Source organism: Furipterus horrens, unplaced genomic scaffold (genome assembly GCF_987537825.1).
Source record: "Furipterus horrens unplaced genomic scaffold, mFurHor1.1.pri manual_scaffold_5, whole genome shotgun sequence".
NCBI lineage: Eukaryota > Metazoa > Chordata > Mammalia > Chiroptera > Furipteridae > Furipterus > Furipterus horrens.
Genome location: NW_028327175.1, coordinates 13,504,617 through 13,526,397, shown reverse-complemented (window position 1 = coordinate 13,526,397; position 21,781 = coordinate 13,504,617). Strand labels below are relative to the sequence as shown.

Genomic DNA, 21,781 nt, shown 5'->3' with positions numbered 1-21,781 from the left:
GGAGTCCCCTCTAACTATGGATGGGCTTTCATTAATTTATTCATTCTGTCTCCTATTTCTTGAGTCCCTCATAAATCAGGCACTACACTTGGTTCTGAGGATAGAGGGTGGTGCAAAAATAGGTTTACAATTGTGAGTATACAAAATAAGTTATTCTTGTATTAATATTTATTATTATATTATTTTTCATACAAATAACTGTAAACCTACTTTTAGCACACCCTGTAATGATGAAAAAAAACCATGTCCTTGATTCCCCAGAGCTACCTTCTCTACCAAGTATATTTCTGATGTGTGACATCTATGCAAATACCAGTGAATTTAACAGTAACAGGCAGGGTTTTTCCTGAACGGTTCTGGGAATGGGAGTGCCTTCTCTCAGTTCCAGCATCACATTACCAACAATCACCTCCTAGAGGCAGGGGTTTCCAACCTCCTTCTGAGTAAGAGATAGCTTTCCCTTTTCAAGCTTTGTGACTGTAAATGGGAGAAGGAGCTGGATAGAAGCTGGGGTGGGGGGTGGCAGGCATGAGATACAACACTCACCCTGCAGGCCCCTCCCACTGTCACCCCAGTTCCCACTGTGACAGGTAGGATAATTTTATTGGATGCCTGAAACCATGGGTAGTACTGGATACTATGTACGCTATGTTTTTTCCTATACGTACATATCTATGACAAAGTTTCATTTATAAATTAGGCGCAGTAAGAGATTAGCAACAATAACTAGTAATAAAATAGAACAGTTATAACAAAATATTATAATAAAAGTTATGTGAATGTGGTTTTTCTCTCTCTCTCTCAAAATATCTTATTGTGTGATACTCACTTTTTCTCTTAAAGGAAGCCCTTCCCAGCTTCTCTCTGGCATATCTGAATGCCGCGTCACTACTCCTGCACTTGAAGGCCATTTCTGAGTAAAAGAAGAGCTCCTCGAACACAGCACTGGGAACCATGACAGCCAATGTGATAACCCAGATGGCTGCCTAGTGGGTGGGTAGCGTCTGCAGCAGGGACACGCTGGACAGAGGGTGGGATGATCCCCATCCCAGGTGGGATGCAGTGAAACAGCGTAAGATTTCATCACGCTACTCAAACAGCACCCAATTTACGAACTGTTTATTTCTGGAATTTTCCATTTAATATCTTAGGACCACAGTTGGCCACAGGTAACTAAAACCACGGAAAGTAAAACCATGGATAAGGGAAGACTCCTGTACAAATTTTATGAAACTGTTAGCAGAGTGCTGGGGCGTTATGTTCCAAAATGGTAAGGTTCAAGTTTCTAAAGGAGAATTATGCAGAGTCAACTTTTAAAATGTAGGTCAGAACACATCACACTTCTGTTCAGACTCCTTATCACTGAACTATAAATGCTTCTGAAAGCCTCCCAACCGGTCACCATCCAGCCCGCACTCCTCTCCCTGACCTTACCCGCTCTGTCCCTTGCTCGCTCCTCTCCAGCCCCGGGGCTCCTCGTTGTCCTTCACAAAGCCAGACAAGAGTCCACCTCAGGCCCCTTGCTCCTACGGTCCCTCTGCCTGGCCAGCCCTCCCCGCCAGCAGCTCTGGCATTCCCTAACGCCCCCTGCCGATCTATTTTACGCAGCACTTACAACCTCTCAATATACTATAAATGTTTATCTCTTCTATCACCGTTCCCCTCCATTGGAATGACAGCTCAGGAGGGCAGGGGTTTTTAAGACACTGTTTACTGCTGTATCTTTAGTAGCTAGAACACTGTCTAGCACATAGTAGGCCCTCAAATGTTTACTGAATGAATAAATGAAGTGTTTAATAAGAGGAAAGCAAATACACAATATAAATTCTGCTGTGGAAAAGTTTGGCAGTTCCTCAAAAACTTAAATGCATAGTTACTGTATGGCCTAGCAATTCCACTCCTAGGTAGTTAGCCAAGAGAAATGAAAATACATGTCCACACAAAACCCTGCACTCAAATGTTCAGTGCAGCATTAGCCGTAATAGCCAAAAAGTGAAAGCAACCCAAACATCCAGCAACTGATGGATGGATAAATAAAACACGGTGTATACATATATCCATGCCATGGAATGTTATTCAGTGATAGAAAAGAATGACATTCTGATACAGGCTACAACATGGATGAACCTTAATACTGTAACATCATGCTGAGTGAAAGAAGCCAGGCATAAAGACCACATGTTATATGATTCCATTTATATGAAATGTCGAGCACAGGCACATCTACAGAGCTAGAAAGTAGGTAAGTGGTTGCCTAGCACTGGGGTGTTGTGAGAACATGGGAAGAGACTACTAATGAGTATGAAGTTTCTTTTGGGGATGATGAAAATGTTCTAAAATTGACTATAGTAAGAGTTGTGCGACTATGTGAATATATTTTAAAACACAGTATATTTCAAATGGGTGAAATGTATGGCATGCGAACTGCATCTCAATAAAGCTATTTTACAAAGCACCGCACCGAAAGCTCACCTCTCACAGACTCTGTAGCCTTCGTTGACACTCACTGCCTTGTACTTCATGTTGCCTTTGGTCCGCTCCAGTTCCCAGCACCAGTCCTCGAGGGTGTCAAACATTACAGTATGGTTCTTGGGGTTGGTGGCTAGCAAAATAAATTTAAAAAGACAATAAAATTTTGTCACAAAGTGCTGGTATGTGATGATGTGAAAGTGACTCCGCAGGCCCCAATTTCCTTTACTACACTTCTCTCTCTCTCTCAAAATATCTTGTTGTGCGATACTCACTTTTTCTCTTAAAGGAAGCACTTCCCAGCTTCTCTCTGGCATATCTGAATGCCGCGTCACCACTCCTGCACTTGAAGGCCATTTTTGAGTAAAAGAAGGGCTCTTTGAACACAGCACTGGGAACCACGACAGCCAATGTGATAACCCAGATGGCTGCCAAGTGGGTGGGTAGTGTCTGCAGCAGGGACACGCTGGACAGAGGGTGGGATGATCCCCATCCCAGGTGGGATGCAGTGAAACAGCGTAAGATTTCATCACGCTACTCAAACAGCACCCAATTTACGAACTGTTTATTTCTGGAATTTTCCATTTAATATCTTAGGACCAGAGAATGAATTCACCACTTAATCCTAATCTTGTTACTCTTTTTTGTCATTAATCCAAAATTATGACTGAGGCTTTGTTGGTTTATACTAGAGGAAAGGGGCTGTTCTACTTCCATTCCTTGCAAAAGTAATTATAGCTTCATTTTCAGTCATCTGACCATGAGATAATTTATATAACATAAAAAGATCCTGAGAGGCACTAAAAGACAGGCTTAGTACAAATGCTAAAATAATATTTATAGCCCTACCAGTATGTGCACAGGATGGCAAACTCATCTGAGTGTAAATCCTCCTTCAATCTGAAGATACACGGCCAACAAGAGGATTTCCCAGTGTGCCACCTGGCTCCTGAAGGCCACAAGCAAGTCAGAGCCATGGGGAGGGTCAGGGCCTGCTAGCCAACAGCTGCATCACAGTGACAATACCTTTGCCCCTATCCCTGTCCTGCCACTAACTGCTGGAAGGAAATGCCCAGGAGCACTGCTCTGCCCCACTGGCATGTCCCTGGCCTTCTCCCAAGAAGCAGCACTGCTTGCTAGGGGGGGTGACAGGCCCCACAACAGTTTTGGGCATTTACACAGGTTAGTTAGTTGAAGCCTTTGCACATCTAAAAAAACAAGCATTCTGGGAAAAATAAAGTGTTTGATAGAACTCCCACCTGCTCTTTTTAATAAAATCAGATCACTGTACAAAGGATGATAAGAATAATGATTTTTTAAGAAAGTAGGTAAGCTTATATACGCTTATAGCACTTAATATGTGCTAGGCACTGTTCTGAGCATATTCCACTATGAACTTCATCCTTATAACCCTACAGGTTAGGTGATATTATTTCCTCAATTTTACAGATGTTGCACAGAAATGTCAAATAATTTGCCTGAGACCAGAGCTAGGCAATGGCAGAACTGGAATGCAAACCTAGGCAGCTATAAAGAAGATTTCCATAAAGTAATAAATGCAGGCATAAGCATTTAGGATCTTTCAGCCAAAGCACATTTATGAATTATTAAGCCTGAGAATAATTAAAGATGTTCACATTGCAAAGCAACCACCCCCACAAACCCCTTCTCAGTGAAAAAGCTAATTGGTCAATTCAGATTTGTCTATTATAACCTTTACTTATCAAAAATCGGGGATTAAAGAGAAAAGAAGGGTGGAATTAAAACAGAACAAAAGAGGCTTCGTGTCCTGGGTATTGTGGCACAAAAAGCCACCACAAGGTAATGAAATTGCCAGGTCAGCCAAGGCAAGGGTTTCAGCACACAGCTGATATGTTAGGCAGCTGAGAAACTGTCCTGTGCTGGGTCTGGATCAAGAATCAGAATACAAGGAAGAAGCAGAACTCCTGAAAAAAAAAAAAAAGGATGGCTTTTCAAATGTAATCCCAATACCTGTTTATATAAATTGTAGTAGTCAGCCCTGGATGGTGTGGCTCAGTGGATTCAGTGAATTGTGTGCCAACCTGTGAACCCACCGGTCGCCAGTTCGATTCCCAGTAAGGGCACATGCCTGGGTTTCCGACCAGGTCCCCAGGTGGGGGTGTGCGAGAGGCAACCGATTGATGTATTTCTGGCACACTGATATTTCTCACCCTTCCTTTCTCCCTCCCTTCCCCTCTCTTTAAAAATAAACACAAATTTTAAAAAAAGAAAGAAAGCCTTCTCAAAGGAGACATTTTTTTTTTTAAATAGTAGTCAACAAAAGCTCTTATTGCAATAAGCTGCTGTAAGCCAGCACCGTTAATCGGCACTTATACATTTACCTACAGTGAAAAGATCTGTCATTCACAAAAAGGAACTTACGGAATTAAGAAACAATTTTATGTGCAGCCTAATAGTAGCGCTAACTATACCTTACGTCTGCATAATTCTCTGAACATAACACATCCTGAATGATATGCATTTACTCTCAATTAACCTTCATTTAATGACTGCATCCCTCTGTGTCATACATTTAATAATTTATAATCTTCAAAACACTTCAAAGGAAGTATTAACACTATTGTTTTTTAAAACAAGAAAACAAAGGCCCCAAGATCACACAGTTACTAAGCAGCTGAGCAAGGATCTGAACTCAAGCAGGACAGACCTCGAAATTCATACCTTTCTCTACTAAATCACCATAGTGCCAAAACTGCAACCTGCTGTCTCAGCTGTCTTCATCTCTGCCTAAAGTACACGCCCTGTGCCTGCCACACATTCCACGGCCTCCAGACCTGTTCGTGCCAGCCTTCGCCCTCTGACAGCCCTCCCGCCCTCCCCCAGGAGGGTCAGGTGCTTCCTCCTCCTGCTCCTGCGGCCCCTTTCAACAGAGGACACGTCACTCAGCTGCTGCTGGTATGATGATCATAGAGGGCAGGGACTTAGTCCTGTTCACATCCATACCCCCAGTGCCTGGCCCACAGCAAGCATTCGACAAGTGTTCGCTGAACGAGCAGCAAGTGACAAAGAACTCCGCACTCCAGGAAACCTGGTATGTGCCATTGAACTAACATGCCACTTCCCAGACGGAGAGCATAGAGCACACAGCGTCACCAAACATTGATTTCCTGTTAAAAGTAATGGGCAGAGCCAGGGAACAGACCAAGGGGAGAGCTCTAGCGAAGGAAGAGGACAGATCTCCGTGGACACACTGCACAATGCTAGGCATTATTAGCAGCTAATTCAGATGACTGAAGTGTCTTAGCTATAACACTGCTCTCTTTTTCAGTGAACTGAATGGAAAATATTTGGAATCGTAAGTTTTCTAACCAAGCTAGTTTTCTGATGTGCTAACTGTAAACCCTTAGGGTTTACTATGGGCCATGTAGTCTTCGAAGTATTTTACATATATTCCCCAATTTAATCTTCCCAATATCCCAGTGAGGTAGATACCATTAATATCTCCATTTTACAGATGAAGAAACTGGGACACAGAAAATTTAAGTAATTTGCTCAATGCCACACAGCTAATAACTGGTAGGCTTGGGATTCAAACCCAGGCATTCTGGCTCCTATGTAGATTCTGCCTCTCAAGCTCCTCCGTAAAACATCTGGTTCTCACCTGATGTGCTCTTTTATGTACAACTATTCCACTTCCACCAAAATATTTGCTATGAAGAATGTTCTGGTTGTTTAAGAACTTTCTAGAATGTTAAAGTGAAAAAAAGAACCTGGGGACAAACAAGGCTATTTTAAACTTGTCTCAATTTTGTTTCTCTATAGTCTCACATTCCTAGTTATAATATATTGCTTTTATCTTTCATAAGAAACGATCTAACCAATAATTTCTCACAATAAGATAAGTAAAAAGCAATAAAGATCTCCGGAAAAAAAATAGAAACCTTTTTTTTAAAGAAACCTGTATGTGTCACCCAAGCAAAGGTGACCAATTGCTAGAGAAGAGGACAAAACACCTCAATGACTGTGTTTTCTCCCACTAGTTTCAGGTCGAAACTGGAAGGTCTGCCTACTTCCACATTAAAACTCAGAAGACACGTACCTGTACTGTTTTGTAAAGCAGCTGCATAGGAAAAGAGAAACAGTCGCTTGAGCCGTTTAGAAGCCAGGGTATGATGGATTATGCCGCTGACAATCTAGGGAAGAGGCAAGCAGTGGATCAGTCACGTCCTGGGCAGTAAGCACTGAGCTGCGCTGTCAGTCACGCTAACAGGCTCCTGGGGCAGCACACAGAAGTGCTCGCTGAGACCTGCGCCTGTGACGGCATCTCTTAGAAAAATGCCCGATACACAACGCTAACCATTTGTCAGGTTTTCTAAGACCTTTGAACTTCTAGGAAAATTTGTAAAGCATAGTCAAATTTCTCAAAAACTAAGTGTTAAAAAACCTCAAGTTTCATATTCAGACACTAAAAATCCGACATTAAACACACACAGCTGATATCAGATAATAACCAAAACACTTAGTTATTCTGATCCATTTGTGGCCTTTAGGACTTTATTCTAGAAAATGAGAAAAAGAAATCAAGCCATTGTGCTTTTTGTTTGAGGTTCCAAACAAAAGTGTGTTTGGATTGATGACTAAAATCATCATTCAAAATGAAGTTTCTGGCTTCTCGGGGAATTTTCCATATCTACATCACTCTTCTGCTCAGAATAGACAGTGAAGTCATGTTTATTATTCTAACTGAACTCCCACCTACCTGACAGAAAATCAAGGACCTGCCTGTCAGTGCGCATAATACACCGTAGCCAAAGACAACAGATGAGCTGGCCTCCCGCCCGGTTTCCCCTGATGTGCTTTATCATGACAGTGGCAAGTCTGAGACCTTCAATACCTCAATAAGAGAGACCTCAGAAGTCACAATGACCACTGTAACCAGTTCACCCAGTTACACATCTTAATTTGCTGTGGCTACCAGAGTAAGTTGTCTAAAGTATCCGAAAGGCTCATTTGGTGACCGGCTTTGCCCGCCTGACCTGGGTACCTCCTCCTCCTCCCACTACTTCTCAAGTATAAGCCCCTTCACCCAGGAGCTGGGGGTCACTGCTACCGCCTTGTGTGGAGAGGCCATCAGGGCCAGGCTAAGAGGGTTACTTCTAGCTGCTCCCTCCTTCCGCCTCCCCGACTACCTCCTGACCCTGGCTTTCTATCTGCCACCCTTTAGTCTCCAGGAATAGAAACTTTCTGGATTGAAGACTTAAAGGTAGCATGAGCCAAGATAACACACAGGCATGCTTTACCAAATTCTCTCCATTCTAATCGAAGTATACGGGATTATAACCAATTTCAACTTTACAGAGTAAAAGGCTCCCCTCAAACCATATGCAATGTAGGCAAAAGTCAGTGGGGAAAACCGGATGGGAAATAAAACCTAAAAACACATGCAACTAGTTACCCTTTTGACTTCCTCTTCTTTTGTGTACCTCAGACAGAAGTGGAACACCCGGAGGTCTTTGCAGTGGATGATGAGCTTCTCAGGGTACTTCTTCAGTTGTCCGAAGAGAGTTTTTTTTTTCTCATCAAACACTGCACACAGGATAAACGATAAAATCAGGACGGGAAATTATGTTATAAGGTAACAAGTTAAGGCTAAAGAAACGGCGTACTATTAACTTCTAAGGAGACTCCCAGAAGTGTGAGGAAAGGTGCTGCCTGCTAAGTAAACCGCCTGCAGGGCCCCGGCTCTCCGCGAACACGCGAGCTCTTCATTCCTCTGGAGGAAGCCAACACTGAAAAAGACTGGCCACTGTTGGAAGAACTGACTCCACTCACCTGCAGAAAACCCAGCTTCAAGAGCCGAGGTTCTAAAAGATGGCCAGGAGACAACTAGGGACAGTCAACTCCTGGGTTTATGGCTGGGGGCCCCTCCTGCCACCTTCCTCCCTGTCCCAGAGGTTAGACCATGCAGCACCTACTGGCATTAGAAACATTATAAACGACTACTGCATGACTTCTGAAAAAGTCCCGTTTGCAAAAATAGAGGCTTGGAGCAGGGAGAGGCTTTGAAAGCAGAAGATACCAAATGCAGTACAACTGACTTTTATCAGATTAGCCTTTAAAGTAAAACTTACACAGCTGACACTAACAGCAAAAAGTATGATCAAAATCTAATCTAAAATGGCACTGTGGAGTATTAGAAAGAACAGGTTCTAAGTTCAAGTCCAAGCCCCTCCAGCAAAGTGACCGCAAACAAGCCACTTCATGTATCAATTTTATCATCCATAAAACTGATGTAAACAAGATAAATATAGGAAGAAATTTTAGTACACATATTTATAAAAGACCATAAATAAATTATCAGCTACACCCTCAAAAGCTGTCAACATCCCAGGGGAAAACAGATACTTACCTCCATAAATCTGATCAACACAGTGGAGGGTAATGTCATTTTCTCCTATAACCTTATTCTTAAATTGGGTTTCCTAAAAGATTCAAAAAAGAACAATTGTGACTCCTTTCTGTGCACTGTCAGACATTTATAGACAGAGCAAATCACCATTCCCCACTTGCACAGTAAGACAAACAGAAATGCAGCCACATGCCTGGGAAAGGGACGGTGAAGGGCTCGAGGAGAGCTGTGACCACTGGTTTGTCTAACCCTGCAGAACATGCCATTCCTGGGCTGCTCCTAGGCAAACATGCCATGCCCCACATGAGCACCTTGAGAGGTGCTGGGAAGTGGCACGCAGGTTATGATTTCTCCACACAAAGGCATGTGGGTGAGTGACAGCCGTGCAGGGAAAAAAACACCAGGAGACTCAAGTTTCTGTAAACGCTGTCTTTCACAGGACTGGGAACCAAGCCACCACGGCAGGCAGCGGCCAGAGGACCCCACTCCGAGGCAGACAGCAAGGGTGCCGCTGTTTCGGAAGCACAGGTGGGCTGCTGGGATGGCGGTGTTTCTGGTAACGGACGGTGCTCTCCGAGCGGTGTGGCCAGGTCTGTCCTCACTGCGCTGCTCACTCTTCATGAGCAGGACAAGTCTTACAAGGGCACCACCACTAGGTGCAGAGTAAACCCAAATTCAAGGACTGCCTTCAGCATCAGTTTCATAACTGAACCTAGCTCCCAAAAGCACGAAAAAGTTTAGTATGGAAAAAACAGAGGGAATCAGTATATTCGGGAAGAGGACTCCATGAGTGAGACACACCGCCATGAAACACAGGAGAAAATAAGAACTGTCAACCTAGGAAGTCAGATGCAAGCCAGAGTTACATGAGGCCTGGACGGGGATTTCTAAAATGGTCCTACACTGGAAGGGACAGAGAGCAGACTAGTCCTTTGTGCTCATGTGTGTTGGGGATGGAGTAACTGGGATGCTGCGGCCTCAACTGCACTGCTCCCCCAAACTCAGCCGAACGCACTCGGACATACATCATTATCCAACGCAGACTCATCACTGCCCAAGAACGCAATCTTGAAGTCTGTGCAGACGAGTTTCCCACAGATGCCACGCTGACAGGAATCTTCCTGGACATACTTCAGAACCGTGCTGGCTTCACAAAGCAGCTGCTCACCTGCGGGAAACCAGAACAAGTGCCCCTTAGAGTCCTCAGGGAGCATAAGCATGCGACCGGCTGGATCCACGTAAAGACCAACGCAAACCAACGCAGCACTCCGTTTGCACTTTCCAACAGAGTGGGGGCCGCGGGCCAGTGAGACAAATGAGTCAGGCACGCCCTCATAAGGAGCATCTCTATCTTCTCACTGAATAACGGAAGTTTCCAGAGGGGCACATGATCTCCGCTACGCGTGCACACATAAGATCCTCGTGCTTTTTTTACTGGGACCCCAGCAGATTTCCCTAGAAGCGATACCCTAAATGGGCAAAGGCAGAAGCCTCGCCAACGAGCTCCGGAACGCAGACCTCAAGCCCACCGCGCGGGGAGAGCAGGTGACCCTCTCGCTCTGGAGCTGCTGAGAGGGCAGAGGGCGCCTCCCCAGCCATGCGGCTTTCAAGCTGCTTCCCCGGATGCAGAGGTTGCCACGTGGTCACACTAATCCTGGCTCCACAGAGAAGGATGGGAGGAAAAGGGAGGTCAGAGGTTTGTGGAGGGGAAAAAACTGCTTCCTCCCTTTCTTAGCTGAGATTATTTCCTCTCGGTGTGTCACCTTTCCTGCTCCATCTGCAGGCACCCAGCCCGTGAAAAGCTGTGCTTCCTGCAGACAGAGCAAGTCTCTCTGCAGACAAAAAGAGCAGGGTTTCGGGAGAGATAAGCATTCTCTGCTCCCGCAGAGAAGCTGCCCCAGGCTGCGTGCCTGGGTAAGGGTCGGGAAAAGGAAGGTTTATGGGAGAAAGGAAACACTAGGTGTAAATACTTGGCAACAACAGAAAAAGCAATTTCTTCTCCAATGGACACCCACTTTCCCCTCAGAAGGATGTCTCCGCCAATGTCTCCCAATTTACTGTTTGACTCAAAATTCAGTCTAAACTTCAGTATGGGAAGAGAAAAGTCACAGACACTAAGACTATCAGGGACACACATTATGGCATATTTTTCACCTCCCAAGGGGTTAGTTACTAAGGAAATACTGAAGGACGGCTCAGTCACTAGGTCAGCCTCTAAAGAGACCACAGAGCCTGCAGAAAACAATGAAGTCGGGGCCGCCTCATGAAGGTTTAAAATAGTCCCAGGAAAAGTGCCTCAGCTAAGTCCAAGGTGGAAGACACGTGGGCAAGGCTTCCTGTGCTTTCAGCTCGTACAGTGAAACAGCTTTTATCAGGGACGCTCTCCGCAAGGCCAGGCAAGCCGTTCCCAGTCTGCGGTCACACAATGGAGATGAGAAGCTGCCATGCGGGGGCCAGTACAGCACCCAGGGGAGGTGGGGCACATGTGCGTGCTGCGCAGGCTTCCATCTGTGTGTGCAGGGTCCTGGCAGCTGGGAAACATCGTAATCTAGTCCAGGAAACCGGGGCCCAGAGCAGTTAGCTGTGAGCTCTCAGCTGCACACCCAGAAGAAGCCATCGGGTCGCCCAAAAGAGGGAGAATGTATGTAACACTAAACTAAAAATAAAGCTATTCTCAGCATCTACAATCCAAGAAAAGGAAAGACAATAGGGTCTATGAATTAAGGTTTAGGCCATTATTAAAGGAAAAAAGCCTTTGAAACTTAAAAAACATTTTAGAAAAGTCAAAACCTTATAGGCCCTGGCCAGTGTGGCTCCGTTGGTTGAAGCATCATCTCATGGACAGAAGGGTCACGGATTCGATTCCCATGCCTGGGCTGTGGGTTCAGCATTTCTCACATCAATGTTTCTCTTCCTCTCTCTCTCTCCCTCCTTCCCCATCTAAGACCAATGAGTGTGTCCTCAGGTGAAGATAAATAAGTAAATAAATACTTACAGGATTCCAATATATTTACCAAATAAGATGGACCAGCCAGAAACTTGTGCATATTCATATCCTCCCAACAAAATGGAATAAAATAAAAGGTACCAGAACAAGCCCCTACTGTTTTGGGAAAATGTACCTTTAAAAACTTATTTTAAAAACTATTTGGGATTGGAAAAAGAAGATGGAAGAAGAATTGAACGCACAGCTCACAGGCTAGCCCCACACGTGAAGAGGACACACCACCGAGCAGTTTGTTTCTGAATTCAGACATGATCCCAGGTTGACTCAAGCTACAGAGTCACTCTCCCTGACCTCAGAAGTGCCAGCCAGTCCAGGCTCCCTGGTGGCCCCGGTAAGGGGCTGGTAAACCCAGCACACCTGGCGCTGGTGCCCAGAGGCACAAGCAGAGGCAAGGGGCAGGAAGCCCAGGGAGCTGTGCTGCTCAGGGCAGCGACACCCAGGCAACAGGAAGGGGGGGGGGGCGGGACTTGGTGGGGGGGCCAGGATTGTCCCAGCTGAGGACCAGAATGCTGGGTGGGGCAAAGTAAGGTAACCTGGAAAGGGTCTGTTTGCTTGTGAAAGAGGTGAGCATTTCCCAGGTTTACTTTCATCTGCTTGGGGAGGGGAAAAGAAGAAAATTCTTTGCAGGTGTTGTAATACTCAGACCCAGGGGTGTAACTGCTGAACGAAAGACCTTGATGTTGGTCCCGCTCATTCCTGTTACATGTTTTCTGGATGAAAACAGAGGCATAAATAGTGACAGTAGGAAGGACATAATTGACACTGGCTTTGAGGTGCACATGATGCTAACATGACTGTTACCTGGCAACAAGTGAAGAGTTACTTCCTTCTCTGTTACTTCCTTTTCCTTTGTGTGAATTTCCTAAAAGAGAAGAGCAAATGGTAATATTTTTCTTTGTTTTAAGGGCTCAAAATGAGTAACTTTAAGCCATGCTTTCGGAATACACACACACAAAAACATAAACCCTCGGGAGTTTTCTATTTGACAAGCTAGTTACTTTTTTTTTTAAGTATTTTTTAACTAAAGGGAGACAGAAAATTCCAAAAAATTAGTTCAATATATTAAAACTAGTTATTTAGGACTGACACTACTCGTTGTCCCAGGCAGAGAAAGGGATTGGCATTCCCTGTCTAAAAGACCAATGTCACACGGCAAAGTAAGGCAGCTCAAGCAGTCAGAAAGAGAAGGGAAGAGTCCACGGAATGGCCCCCCTCTCCCTCCAGTGAGAAGCAAGGGTTAAAAGCAAAAGGCCGTGGGTTGTAGGGAGAAAACAGTCTCATGTAAAGGGCTTACAGGTAAGAACAGGAAAATATGAAAGCATCAAGTCAATACTCTGTAAAAAAAAAAAAAAAAAGTAATAATAAAAAAAATTAAAAAGTCAGTACTGACCCATCTCCTCCATAGCACACCAGGACTCAAAAGCGACAGCCGGGACCACCCTTTGCCCAGGCTGAGTTACCTAAGACCCCATGACACTGCCACGGGATACAATCATTTCTAATAAGGAACTAAGGCCAGGTTCTGTGTCACTGTTTCTCAATGAAAACACCTTCAAATGCCTCCCTGTTAGGTTCAGTGTTTACTGAATATCCAAAGATAATCAGCAACCCTTAACGAACGAATTGGCTGTTAACCTAACAGGGAGAGAGGCATGGTGGGCTTCCAAATGCAATCTAACACTCCTCCCACGAAGTATTCTTGCCAAAATAGCTAACCTCTAGCTGCCCGAGTGTCTATGCCCACCTACCAACTTATGAGAAACCCTGGGACAGAGAAACATGTTAAAGGACACCATGGGGGTGCAACAGGCAAATCTTGACTCTGGGAAGTTCTACAAGACTCAACCAGTTTTGGCAACAAATAAAATTGGGTTTTGTTTGTTTTTTTTTTTTTTTGCAGAAGGCTCTATCTAGGTGGTATGAGTTTTCTGAAGTTGCTGATTCAATCTGAAATACAGCATTAGAGGAAACCTGGGTACAGCTGAGGCAGGGAGAGGCTAGACAGCCCATCTTGAGGCTGAAGAACAAAATCATGGCTGTTTCAGAGAACCCAATTAGAGCAAGGTCTATTTTAGAGATGGCTAGGATTCCATCCCAAGATGGAATCAAGTTGGTCTTGAGAGGCAGTGCTTCTCAAACTTGACATGAGGGTGGTGTCAGATTATCTGGGGAGCTTGTTATCTCTGTAGATACTCAGGTCTTACCACAGGCCTAAGGAATCAGAGTGTTTTGGTAATTTAGAAACTCACTGAGAGCTTTCATCATCTGTCATTGGCTAAGAACTATATTAAAGCACAATTATTTTTGACAGGCCTATCATCTTTCTCTGAGGAGAGAGCAAAGCTGGTCATTAAATTCAATCAGCTGTTAGAAAACTCCAGCAATCATCTTGACAACTGCTTGGAATTCAGTTCAGACACTAAGGCCAGCATGGAGAGGGCTACTCTACTATTACGTCCACAGGGCGACCCTACTGTTGTATCCACAATAGTATATATCACCTTTTTTTCCCCCAAGATTTTATTTATTTTTAGAAAGGAAAAGGGAGGAAGAGAAACATGGATGTGTGAGGGAAACATTGATCTGTTGCCTCTCACACGCCCCCAACTGGGGACCTGGCCCACAACCCAGGCATGTGCCCTGACCAGGAATCAAACAGACAACCTTTAGGTTCGCAAGCCAGCAACTCAGTCCACTGAGCCACACCAGCCAGGGCTCTATCATCTTCTGATGATAAAGAATTTACACTACTCTTTTCTTTCCCCCTAATATGGGACATTGAAAAATTAATCCCTGCCTTTTGTCACCAAGTGATTATGGATTGAATGATACCTTTTAATCCTGTTGCCAAATCTGTTGCCCCCAGAATACAAGGAGGCCAGCCTGTTAAACCAAGCACGCCATGGTCCGGGGACAGCCAACTGACCTGGCGTCTGCAAGATCCTTCCCCATGTGGGAAGGCCACCCTCCCCTCCACACCCCCACTCTTATTAGGGATTTCTGGACCCAAGGGCAGGTAGGACGACAACCATGTCCAGCTTGAAGCAGCTAGAGGAGCACAAGACCTTCGCCCATTGTCCTTTATAAGATTCTAAAGGGTCTTACGTCTGAGAGGGGGAAATTGTTGTTTTTTATTGTTATAAAAAATTAATTATTTTTTAAAAAAGAAGAATATAGGAAAGGGTGAAGCCAAAGAACTTGTATGCATGACCCATGGACATGAACAAAGGGGGGTGGGATTGCTGGGGGAAGGGGGGTACTGGGCGGAGGGGAACAAATGGGGAAAAAAATTGAACTATTGTAACAACATAATCAATAAAATATACCAAAAAATTTTAAATAAATAATTCATTCATTCATTCATTTAAAAGAAAAAAAAAGAATTTATACTACCCAAAACCACTTATATCAATTCTTGAAATGGTTAATGGAATTCTTTCTTTGGCAGTCAGAAAACACCTTTTAGGATTCTGTCCTACCCAGCCAGGGAGATAAACTTTTCTTGAGCCTTACTGCCAAGCATTGTTTAAAGGGCTTTAGACTTACTAATTCATTTAATCCTGACAGCAAGTCTTTGAAGTAGGGTTGTTATACCCACTGTTATCTCATTTTGCAGATGATGAAACCCAGCTAGTATGTGGTGGACGTGGAAGCTGAACCTGGCAGTTGGCTCAGTCCGTGTTCTTACATGACACCATACTACCTCTATATGAATGAACATACATACTATCTCTTATTACCATGAAAATAATGAAGGAAAAAAGGAAAACCAGGACAGAAAGATCGGTGAATATATTAGCTAAACCCTCCAGAAACCGGGTCAAAGCAAACATCACTCCAAGTGCCCAGAGAAAGCTAAAAGAGTGATGTGGAGAGGCGAAAGGAGGCTGAAGGGAAAAGTCAAAAACAAGAAGCACCTGTTCCCCAGGTGTAATGGCTGGCTGTGTGGGGAAGAACTGGAGGGCTCCTTCAACACCAGAGGAAAGAGTTACCTCTTAGGGCCTACTCCACTGGGCCCTCTAAGGCATAAATCTGACACCCCAACCGACTCTCAGGAGTGCAAGGGGAATTCCTGATTCACCACACTACAGGGAAGGCTCCAGCCGGGACCATCCTGTGCGTGCAGTCTGAGGTTCTCTGAAGAGTTCCCCTTTAACATCCCCTCCTCCACCCTCAACATCCAATCTTTCACCAGATTCTACCAATATTGTCTATTAAACATATCTGGAATCCACGGTCCTCTCTTATCTTCTCCAGCAGCACCCTAGATCAAGCGATCATCATCTCCCACCTGGACCACTGCAATAGCTTTCCAACCAGTCCACCTATATCTGTCGTCTTCCTGTTCCCTACCCTAAAGCAGCTGTGATCTTTTCAGGTCACAGGGTGCTTTGGATTACTGACAGGAGAAAGACGATGATTTAACCAGGCCTACGGGGCCCTTCCCAGCCTGCCCCTGCCTATGTCCAATCTGCACGTTGGCCACACCAGCCTCCTTTCACCCTCCCCTCCCTGCCGTGCTCCCTCCCACCCTGAGTTGTTCCCACAGGAAGTTCCTTCTGCTCGGAATGCTTCTCCTTTCTCTTTTAAGAGCTCTTATAACCCCTCCAAAAATAAACAAATAAGATCTTTAAAATAAAATAGATAAATAAATAAATAATACTCCAGCAGGGCCCAGAGAAGCATACGGGAGATCAGGGTACACTAGCAGGGCTTGGCATCGACGTGGATGATGTCACCAAACGCTCATATCATGCCACTGGAGCAAGACTGCATTCCACTAGGGCCTGTCACAAATGTGGTGTCAATCCAGAAAGACGAGCGGTTGTCAAGCCTGTCCAGTAAAAACTGCAGAAGCGCAACAGCCATGGGTGGGCCTGGCACCATCCCAGGTTCTTGCAACCAATTCAGCCAGTGTCCAGGGACAGCTGCCTCTGCTCTCGCCCTGCTCTCTGGGGTGCTGGGAACGTCTCAAACTGGCACCTGGTTTCAGTGAAGGGTCCAGAGTCCCCCTTAACCTTTTGTTCCTTCTATCCCACTGTCCTTCAACTCTGACACTCCTGACCCAGCTGCCTAATCAGCAAATGATGACAATCTTATTTCTAGAAACTATGGATGTGCATAAAGTCCTTACTGACCCAAATTAACTATCATATTCAACGTGCAGGGTAAAAAAGGCAGAAAAGTAGGGTTCCTTAATAATCAAGCAGAACTCGTTATGCTAGTTCCACAGACTTTTTTCTTAAGATGCCTGAAAACTAACTCATTTGAAAGTGATGTAAATTTTCAGCAAATGTGGCCATTAAACATGGCCCATGTGCTTTGTGTGACACCTCTTGCTACTTCACCTGAGTTTGGGCAAAGCTTGCTATTATGGCACAAAATAATAGCATAAACTACAGACACTGGCCAGAGAATGTCCAAGTTTTCAAAACCAGGATGTCCCAGTGGCCTGAGTTCAGTTAAAACAGCAGCATAAACATAAATGGAAAGTTCTGCCAGAGTGGTAGGATCAGGGCTGAGGGTTTTTTATTAGTTCCCTATTTCCATGTTTACCCCAAATGTTATGGATACTCTGTTTGTTTGTTTTAATTTAAAAAGAGGCTAAGGGCACGAATAACAAGTCTTCCAGTTTCCACACATTTTACCCCACAGATAAAAAAGAAGCTAGCTACATCTGTCTGTGCTCCTCCTTCAAATATCAACAGTTCCCAGGGCCCCGCACCTGCCACTGCCCCGACATTACCTTAGAGCCTCACCCAGTGCTGAGCCAAAGCCTGTGCATGCCAAACCAGATGTGAGGACATCACCCCCTCTTCAGCAAGCTTATGGCCAAAGGAGACCCGCCTGCTGGAACCCACTGCATATAGCTGCCCCAATGTTACAAAGGTGTCAACCTGATCTCTCCTCGGGAATATGTTTCAGAGAAGGAGTGGCCCAAAGCACAGGGTCCCAGCAGACCTGAGGAGTGAAACCAGTGCGCAGTGCTCAAGCTGTATGTTCGGTTACTCAAAGCTGCAAGATGACCGATCTCTAATATAAACCAATCATTTCAACAAACTGCTCCCAGCGATCCTAAATACCAAATGCTGAGGACAAAAAGATGAATAAGAATTGACTTCTGCAATCAAAAAGCTCAGACAGACAAATAAAAAATAATAACTGGAACACGGGGTAATCGGGGCAGTAACTACTAGAGCCTGCAAAAGTTTATACCTCTCCCCATCTCACTTACTCCTCGAGACGTTGTTAACTGCCATCCCTGTCCTCGTTTTAGAGATGAGGACAATGAAGCAGACCAACGTTAGGTGAAGTGGGACTTGAGTCCCAGTTTAGCTGACCAGTCATGCTCTTCGGCACAATACAACCTGCTTGTCCCGCTGACCACATCCTCCCTCGGGGGCGCTGTCCCCTGCCCCTTGCCTTCCTCACACTTTCCTGGACTGTTATTTCTTATGCACCTGCTCTAACCCAGCACTGCAAACCCAGGAGTGAACACAACAGAGCCCCACCTTCCCAGAGTGCCGGAAGCAAGCACAGTCCAAGGAACAACAAAGTCACGTGCAAAGTGCTTCACTTGGGAAAGGAGAGGCTATGATGGGAACAGAGCAGAAAAACACCTAACTGCATTCAAAGAGGGACAGAGACCACTGCTGCCCTCAGGAAGTGTCATTTACACTGAGACCTGAAAGTCAGCAGAGATGAGTTCCAGGCCGGAGACCAGCACTCTCTCCAGCTGCTCTTCCTCATGTCTCCAGGGTCCTCCTCCTTCCTCATAAGGCCTGTGCCCCCAGGATGAGCTCTCCCACTTATACCATTGCCAACCATATGTGCTGATGAAAATGGCTCTTCCCTCCAGATCTCTCAGAGTTCTAGACCTGTACTCCCAAACAGCCACCAGGCCACCTGCCCTGGAAAGTCCCTCAGATCCTCCAAATTTGCATTTCAAAATCAGCTCTCATCACTTCCCCCCTGCATCTCACCAAACCAGAATGCCTGCCTCTGGACTCTCACTCAGCAGATGGCCCCACCATCTACCCAGGCCAAACACTCAGGAGTCAGCAGAACTACTCCCTGCCTTTCACATTCTGTCTGCTCTGCTTTCTTAACATCTCCAGAACCCATCCATGTCTGTCCATCCCTGCTGCTGCTCTCTTACTTGTGACGACTGTCATCTCTCAGCTTGCATGCTCTATGATGACAGTTGTACCGCATCTGTCTAACCCCCAGGGCTCCCACCAAGCCCACCCACCCCACCCCCATCCAATTCACCATCTAATCGACAGCCTACTGAGTTCAAGTCCTCTGCAAAGCTTTCTTTGATCCAACTCCCCTCCTGTATTGCAATAATCTCTTATCTCTCCAACCAACGATTCCAACTGGGGGCTCGAGTTGTCTTTATGTATTTTTAGCCTCAACTCTTAATACATAAGTCTTGACAGACAGTAAATTGTCATTAACAGTCTACTGAAAGAATGTATAAATCAAAACATACAAAAAGAAAAATAACTTTTGGTCCTCGTAATAGTCTTCAATCCTTAACAGTTCTTCAGAGATAAAGAAACAACTCTATTAAAAATTACTACCTGAGTCCATGATGAGCTGGCTTCTGAAACACACTCCAGCCTGAGAGGCACACTCAGCACGACTCTAAATCACTGAGGATACAAACTAGAGACTCAATGACCCTGTCACCATCCAGTTCAAGGGAGCTAGAAATCACAACAGAATTTGTTTCCTGGAGCTGATTCCAGGGCTGCTGCTTCCCCACTCCTAACCAGAGGGCTTGCGCCCCTCCCTGCCAGCCTGGGTGGCAGGCTCACTCCCCTCTGAGAGCATGACCACCTCAACTCTGCTAACTCCACAGGGTCCTTGGCAATTACAAGCAACAACTACTCTGACAATAAGAAAACAGTATCTGAAGCCAGGGAAGCAGTCATGCAATAGGAGACAAACTGACCCCCTCCGTCTGAACCCAAGGACCAGACCACAGACAGAGCTATGTGGTTACCTGGTCTTTAAGGACTGTTGTTTATTCAGCATGCAAATCAGCTCCCAGCCCCAGACGTGTTCATTTCACAGGGCTAGTCGGGAGCTCTCAGGAGCATTTCAGACTAAGCATTATCCACAAAAATATATGTCTAACTTAAACACATAAATATATAATTTGCTGGAGGTTTTATTATGTCCACTTTCACATGTTCTATGTCATTTATCTTCACAACAATCCTGTAAGGCATTTCCATCCCCACTTCACAGGTAAGGCCAATGATGCTCCAAGAGATTAAATAATGTGCCTGGGCACCAGAACTCATTCCCAGGCTCAAGTTTAGTATTTGTGAGTCTAACTCTGTTTTTTTTGTTTGTTTGTTTTTTGTTTTTATAATTACACTCTTTTAATGAAGACTAAAAAAATCAAGGAAATATTATAAACAAAAATAAGAACAGATTTAGTTTTGATACTTTATGAGACATAATTAGTTTTTTAAAATTTAGCTGAACTATACAGTAATATTTAAATAAATCCATTTGATTTATACAAAAGAAACACCCTAACATAGTAGTCTCATAATGCCTTGGCAAACACCAGTTTGATGTTTTAGGATTTTAATGTTAAATTTTCAAACTCAAGCAAGTTTGGAAATGTTTTCATATTGAATTCCTTCAACTCTGCGTCCTTTTAAAGGGCCAGTTTCAATGACGATAGTAGCTGAAAAAGTCTTCTCATTGATGGATTCTAAGGTACCTTCATTTCCTCTGTAGCCTCCATTTAAAACGAGAATTCTTTTTCCTGGTGCTGGAATTACTGTTTCTAAATGAGTCTGGTCAAGTTTCAGCTTGTCTCCAGAGTCAATCATCTTTACAACAGCTGTGTATTTGTCAATTACTTCCTTCACAATGCCCTTTCTCTTATGATATTTCTCTCCAACTTTTTTGGTTATAATTTTCACAATAATTTCAGGCTCCATGATTTCATCGAATGCAGATTTCTTTTTCTTTTCTTTTGGCTGAGCTGAGCTCCAGATTCTTTCCGTTTCACTGATGCTGTGGTCTCTATCACCTTCAATGCACTTGGTCCCAAAGAACTTGACTTGGAAGATGTTGCTATTGAACTACATGCGCCTTTATTCAAATTAAATGTCACTTTCTCTTCATCATTTTCTCTGCTTAATTCTGTAAAAACAGGAGTCTCCTGTGCTTTCCCTTCCAGATTTCTCACTTGTTCTTCAATAAATTTGGCAGTTTTTTCTTCATCATCAAGATCCTGCTTCTTCTTTTTCTCTAGTTCCAATTGCCAGCGGATAGTTTCTGGGTCTCTGTCTATATACTGAATATACCAGCCTTTTGATGTCTCATCCACTTTACACAAGCCTTCTCTGCCCAGCCACTTGGTAAAATCAGTCAGAGTCTCCACTGCGTGGCATTCATATGGATGTGCTCTCGGTGGCTGATATACTCATTATAAACAATGTTGTTGTGAACTCTCTTGGTGCCAAAGCGTCTCCTGAGGAGTTCCAGAAAGTCATTTCGGAATTCCTCTGAAAAATAATCCATAAACTGCTGAGGATTTTCTGAAGCCAGCAACAGTTGTCTCTGATGAGACTCGGACATACAATGACACTTAAAGCCATTCTCGTCCCGGCACTGCTTCTGGCACATCTGGCAATACCAAAGCCCCTTTGATTTGATCCTGTTGGCGATGACCTTAGGGGTAAGAAAATCTGACTTCCCCATCACGACCACCGGAGCGAAAACTCTTGGGGTACCCGCACCCTGCCTGCTGGAAACAGAATTGGGTTGGCCAAACACCAGCTACGAGCCAGAAAAGGGTGGGGCCTCGGTAGGCTGGGCCACCTACACTCCAGAGGTTTCCATTCCTTTGGAGTCAGGAAGCGAGACTGAAGAAGAAAGAG

General features: G+C 44.7%; 1 protein-coding gene and 1 pseudogene across 1 annotated transcript in view; both read right to left on the bottom strand.

Annotated features, from left to right (window-relative positions):
- The window catches only part of MTMR12 (myotubularin related protein 12), a 59,334-nt gene that overhangs the window by 25,004 nt on the left and 12,549 nt on the right, over positions 1-21,781 (bottom strand). Inside the window, exons 2-7 of the mRNA XM_090276195.1 lie at positions 12,669-12,729; positions 9,886-10,028; positions 8,861-8,933; positions 7,907-8,037; positions 6,551-6,644; positions 2,473-2,602 (exon numbers count right to left, since the gene is read on the bottom strand). Coding sequence (XP_090132321.1) covers positions 2,473-2,602; positions 6,551-6,644; positions 7,907-8,037; positions 8,861-8,933; positions 9,886-10,028; positions 12,669-12,729 — 632 coding nt within the window. The remainder of the gene's footprint in view (positions 1-2,472; positions 2,603-6,550; positions 6,645-7,906; positions 8,038-8,860; positions 8,934-9,885; positions 10,029-12,668; positions 12,730-21,781) is intronic.
- LOC150008228 (DNA/RNA-binding protein KIN17 pseudogene) lies at positions 20,473-21,602 on the bottom strand (annotated as a pseudogene).